Source organism: Theobroma cacao, chromosome 1 (assembly GCF_000208745.1).
Source record: "Theobroma cacao cultivar B97-61/B2 chromosome 1, Criollo_cocoa_genome_V2, whole genome shotgun sequence".
NCBI lineage: Eukaryota > Viridiplantae > Streptophyta > Magnoliopsida > Malvales > Malvaceae > Theobroma > Theobroma cacao.
In genome coordinates, this window is record NC_030850.1 from 14,621,145 (window position 1) to 14,627,525 (window position 6,381).

At 35.4% G+C, this 6,381-nt stretch overlaps 1 protein-coding gene across 1 annotated transcript; it reads right to left on the bottom strand.

Annotated features, from left to right (window-relative positions):
- On the bottom strand, positions 2,681 to 5,906 carry LOC18612592 (probably inactive leucine-rich repeat receptor-like protein kinase At5g48380). Its single transcript, XM_007049469.2, has 3 exons — positions 5,520 to 5,906; positions 4,254 to 5,220; positions 2,681 to 4,115 (listed from the first exon to the last, which is right to left on the bottom strand). The coding sequence occupies exons 2-3, from the start codon at positions 5,094 to 5,096 to the stop codon at positions 3,099 to 3,101; spliced, it is 1,860 nt and encodes a 619-aa protein (XP_007049531.2). The 5' UTR covers positions 5,097 to 5,220; positions 5,520 to 5,906; the 3' UTR covers positions 2,681 to 3,098.

Consider the following 6,381-nt stretch of genomic DNA (forward strand, 5'->3'; position numbering starts at 1 on the left):
TGTGTATACGCAAGAAATTACTCATGAGATGGACAAGTTTACTTTACTAGCATCTTGATTTTAGGTTTAGTTCAATCTAAAATAATATAGAAAATTTGAAAGAAAAAAAAATTTTAATTCAACAATTGTCACATCAAATTTTGTTATCACATAAGCATTATGCCATGTCAACTTTTTACCCTGTTAATATTTGTAAATGTCAATATGATCATGCCACATTAGCATATAATTAACATCATGTCAGCAAAAAGTGTCATGTCAATTTAATTAAAAAACCATATTAACCTATTTAACGGTAAAATTTAACTGTGTTAGAATTAAAAACTAAAATTAACAAAACATAAAAACCTAATTTAAACAAATTATTGTACAGAGACTACGTCTATATTTTTTTTGTAAAGTATAAAGGCTAATTGCATAATTTAAGCCGCATTGCATTGTTAGCAGTATGCTCTTGGCAATGAGGGTCATGAGGAATAGGATTCCAGTTCAAGCAAACCGTCACTTGTAGGATGCAGAAATAAAGGCAGCCGGTAATGTAGCTTACTTGGCTTTTATCATACGGTAGTAGACGGTTGGATGCTTATAACCAATCAAGTGCCAGTGGTGCTAGAAAGTTATGTAAATCTATTGGTTTTTCTGATGAATGAGTTGTGATATTCATGCTTCGAGTGGTTTGTGTTCCTTTCTTATGCCTAATTGTGCCTACCCCTACCATTAGAAATTGTTTCACAGTGACATGCCAAGGCTGAGCCTAATCAACAATGAAAACTTGGGGTGGTACTAGCTAGGTTGACGAATCCAAAATTGCCAACTAAATTTTCATACCAGCATAGCAAAAATAGTTGGGGCAACTGAACATCCCATTCTGTGAAACCAAGTGAAAACATTTAATCCATTTTGTGACCAAGAAGGGGCAAAGAGAACGAAAAGAGGCCACTCTGCAGTCTAGATGATAGCAATAGTTTTACAGAATCAATTGCCTATTTCTCTTGACTAATCCATCAAAAACCATTATCAGAGATATTTGGTTCATTAAAGTAGCAACCTAAAATGTTGATAAGAAATTGTATAATAAATATTTTAACTAATGCTTAAGAAGAAAAAGGTTCATAACAACATAAACAAGATGCATTCCCTACATATGATGTACTTGGCATCCAAATAAATTCAGACAAGCAGGACAGACAAATTAAATAAACTATCATTACCTTAGGAAAATGGACCATAAGTGTAGCATCTCTTAAGGAAATTTATTATCCAAAATTTACAAATAAAATTGAAGTACAACTTTAAAATATGCTGAGCTTTAAACAATTAAATCAATTAAAGATAATTTTAGTCCAATACCCTCCAATACAGTTTGAAGCCTTCATATTAACCAGTAGAAAATTTGAGCTTTAACTGTAAATATGCTAAATTTGATATGTTATGGACAAATAAAAAGAAAAAAACATAAGATATGCATGTGCTTACTGGCCTAGGAGTCAACCGTAGCAGAAACAAATTCCTCAAAATAAATAAAAAAAAAGGACTGTGGAATGATGTATGATAAACAGTTTGCAGTGTGACAAAGAACCCGAAGTGCAGAAGAAAATTTCACTCAAATATATATAAAGAGAAAAGAAGCTTGGCAAGATTGGCAAAATACTTCCTGCTAACAGTCTGCACCGCTATTACATAAACTGAAATGAAACAAGCAATTTATGCCATAAAAAAGGTGGAGTAAAGAGACTTAGGATTTCTAAAATTAGCAAAAGAAGAAGGAAAAAAATGGTTAGTCATTCATGAGAAAATAGAATTACTCTTGGGAGAATTAGCAGAAATCTATATTGAAGAACTCAACCAGCTTCTCTCACTATTTAATAAGAGTACTAGAATCGAGCAAAATTTCTTGATGAAACCTAAGCTGTCCATATCCAATTGAATTTATCAGCACCTTTTATTAGCGAATTAAAGATTATGTTTAGAGACAAGTGGGCAGAAAACCATGTAGTAAGTTCATGCCAAGAGCAGTAGCATATAATGTACTTGCATCTTCTTGTGTGCTTTTTAGCTATGTATGCACTCACACACCAAAGCAAAGCATGCAGTAAGTGATACAGCACTATCATAGTAAGAAGTGAAAATCAAGATAAAAATCTTGAATGCTTTGAGCAAATCAAGCCTCCAAAAAGAGAAAATGGGAAGATGATAGCCATACGGCATCTGCACATTCTTTTATAGCTCTCCACAAAATAAAGGAGAACAATTAAAATAGTTGAAGTTACTGCAATCCCCAAAAAGATACCGATCCCAAAGTAAAATAAAAAAGCAGAAGTTATGCGGTAAATACAGTAGTATCAGCACAAATACATGCAGGTGCATCTAGAAGTTTCCTGGTAATTATTCAATTAAAACTCTCACTGTAACCTGAACATGCTACTTGCATGCTGGCATATATGCAGGTGCTCCATGATTCTCAACAGTGCATGAGAGAATTCTGTTACTAGTGTTCTCATGCCAATTTAAGATTCAAAATCCAGAAATTGCAACAGGAACAACAGTGACTCATTTCATCAATTAAAAGTAAGAAAGGGAGAAGACTTAAAAGTCCCACAACTGTAAGTTGTCTAGCCCATGTTACATACAGCTGTCAGTTGATTTAAATAAAATCACTCCGCATAAAGAAATAAAGGTGAAAGCACTCAGCAAGATACAATATCACATTAATGAATAAAGGAAAACAGTAGTCCCGCAACTATAAATTGATCTAACTTACATTACATATACCATCCACTTGGTGTAAATCTAATCATTCTGCATACACAATCATTTACGGAGAAAGCCTCAGGAGATAAAATAAAAATGAATATAAAGTTTTTCCTCCGGGATACTAACTAAGGATTCTAATACAAAATAAAAGACAGAAAGGCCTAACATAGATGCTTGAAAACTATAAATGATGCCATTACAGTGAGTACTAAATTTAGAAAGTTGAAACTAGCAAGAAAAGCATCCGTACACGTAAAATATCAATCTTTATTTTAAACATGCACAATAACAAATACTTACACATGCACTATGCCAAGATGCACTGCTCACCAACCCACATCTTTTCAATTATTCTCCTTGACGTCTCGAGCAACAATAAGTTCCTCTATATAATCAGCATCACCAGCATCTGAAGGCATCAACAGTTCATCCTCAGCTGTAAAATTGTATCGCTCCCCAATAGCTCTTAAAAGCTGGTATACCTCAAACATGGTAGGCCTCTCCTTGGGAGGTGGCAATACGCAATTACTTGCAACTTTAAGAAATTGGAGAAGTTCATTATCAACACCCTTCCCAACCAAGAATGTGTCAATGGCATCTTGAAGTTTGCCATCATTTGATAGCTGCGTAATCCATTCTACCAGATTTCCCTTGAAGCTATCAGGAGCTTTGGCTACATGGGTAGGTCTCTCACCAGTCACCAACTCAAGAAGGACAATGCCAAAGCTGTAGACATCTCCTTTTGGAGTGGCCACTAGAGTTCTCGCATATTCAGGGGCAACATAACCTAAATCCCCAAATTCACCATTCACAAAGGTGCTCAGATGTGTATCAATCGGGTTCATGAGCCTTGCAAGACCAAAATCGGATATTTTGGGCTCAAAATCTGCATCTAGTACGATGCACTTAGAGCTTATATTTCGATGAATTATACGAGGATTGCAGTTGTGGTGGAGCCATGCAAATCCTCTGGCAGCCCCTACCCCGATCTTAAGCCTTAAGGACCACTCCATAGCCTTGTTAGCATCATCCACAAGATGCAAATTATCATTCAGAGTACCATTTACCATGTATTTGTAAACTAAAAGCCTCTCCTTCTTTGCCATGCAGAAGCCTAAAAGGGGAACTAAATTACGGTGTTTCACACTTCCTAGAGTAGCCATCTCTGATGCAAATTCTTTGTCAGAGTGTTGAGAATCCTGCAACCTTTTAACCATTAGATAGGTTCCATCTTCAAGGACTCCTTTGTACATAGTCCCTGTTCTTCCTGACCCAATAATATTATTTTTGTTGAAACTGTTAGTGGCCTTCAAGAGATCACTTAATCTCATTTTGGAAACTGACTTTTCAAACATGGAAACCTGAAATAACATTACCTTATAAGTAAATCACAGATAAAACCATAATAATAATAATAATAATAGTTAACTACTAGCAGTTTCATAATGGAAAGAAGAGCATCTGCTGTATTCTGATATGGATGTATTAAATTAGCTTGCCTTAATGCCTTTAGCTCCCTTTAAGCTCTTTGCCCATTTGTTTCCTTCTGGATCATCATCCTTCTTCCTCATGACAGATACTTTACGGAAATATAAGAACAGACCAATACCCACACCTATTGCCGCAACTGTCACCCCACCAATAGCAGCCCCAGCAATAACTCCAGTTTTAGTGCCCTTCGAAGTCGCCTGACACGGATCCAAAGGCTTCCCACACAATCCTGGATTATTTGCAAAATTTTCTACTGATAATGACTGGAAATTTGGAATTGGCCCTGTTAAGAGATTATTAGCTACGGTAAATTCTTTCAACCTACTGAGCAAACTGAGTTCTGCAGGAATCTGACCCGTCAGCTTGTTGTGGTCAAGTTTCAGAATGTTTAAGAAGCTACAATTTGCAAGGCTTTTTGGTATATTTCCAGAGAAATTATTAGATGAGAGATCAAGGCTAGTGACATATGGGAGAAATCCAGAGATATTGGTTGGAATACTTCCATAGAGTTTGTTGCTTGAAAGATCTAAGCCTGTCAAACTTTTGCAATTTTTGATTCCTCGAGGAAACTCACCCTTGAGTCCCATATCTGAAAGCCGGATATTTAGAACCTTATTCTCATCCGGATGCCAACATTCAACCCCAGTAAATCTACAAATAAATCCTTCAGTATCGTTGTTGAAATTCCATGAAGAGTTTAAGTAATTAAAGGGGTCCTCAAACGAATCTCTGATGCTCTTCAAACAATTAATATCTTCCACAGAAGCATAGCTCAAACTACAGCGAAGCAGTGACCATGCGAAAGCACTGATAAGAACAGCAAAAACTCCGCTATGCAACACCATGATCATGAAGAAACCCCTCAAAATCGGAACTGAAATAGTGGATTAACAAAATCCACTTGCGCAGCTAATAACAGCTTAACAGAGATTAACTGTCAAATCGATTAAACCATGCTTCTCCTAACATTTAAACCTGAAACAAGTTAAAAACAAAACAGGGAAAAAAATCAAATTCACCTTCATAAATATTCGAAAACACTAACAAGAAAAGCTAAAAAAAAAAGAGCACAGAGAACAAAAATTCAGCTGATAAACCCCAATTTCACAAAGACCAACACCAAAGATAGAAACTTTACGCCGAGAAACTTAAGCAAACCAATTGAAGTTGACTACTTGACTTAGATTCTGATCAATATAAGAGAGTATCAACAAAACCCAGAAAAGGAAAGAAACGATATAATTAAACTTTGGAACAAAAATTCAAAGACCCACCTCAGATTTCTCAAGTTTTAACTGAAGAAGATCAAAGAAAAGGCAAAAGGGTACTGGAAACTACAACGAAGCATCCTTCTTTTCCACAGAGAAACTAGGAGAGAAGACCACCAATAGTTCATAAAGAGAGAAGACAAAGTCTACATCATGGTTTAAATATTCAAAAGCATAATTCAAAGCCCAAAAATAAAAGCTCCAAAGAAAAAATGAAGTGAGATATGTGTGTAAAGAGTGTGAACTAAAGATTGTTTTCTAATATTTTGGTCTGATCGGGTCAAACAAGGAATGGGCAGTTTGTGTTCTTTGGTGGTGGTTTCTTTTTCCAAGCTACGGAGACGACTGGACTCCAAGAGGGGCAAAGACTTTTTTAGTGCTCCTTGCTTGACTTGCTTTCCGTTGAAAACTTTGTGCTTAAAAATTATTAAAAATAAAAAGGTTAAATTGAGAGCGGGTGAAAAACAGATACAGGGAGTTAAATATATTTGGCGGATGACCTAAAAAGTCTTGTTGGCTCTGAAATTCACTGTTCATCGCCGTCCATTACAGTGGTAGTTGAGTCGTGGAGGATCATAGTAACTGCCAATCCCCTTCTGCCGCGTCCAAATGGAATGATACGATGAATTCTTTTTGGAGATAAGAAAGCAAACAAACTTGTATGCAATGACTTTTTCTGTAATTAGCTATCAAAGTAAAATATTCAAAAATAAGTGTTCAATTATAAAAAAAAAAAAAACTATTTCCACTTGTAACTTTTATTTTGCATCTATTCGCGTAATGTTTTAAAATATATTTGAATTATTTAAAAAAATTTTAAAAAATCAAAAGGTAATTGGTATTTTTTATTTTATGTGACGATGATGTG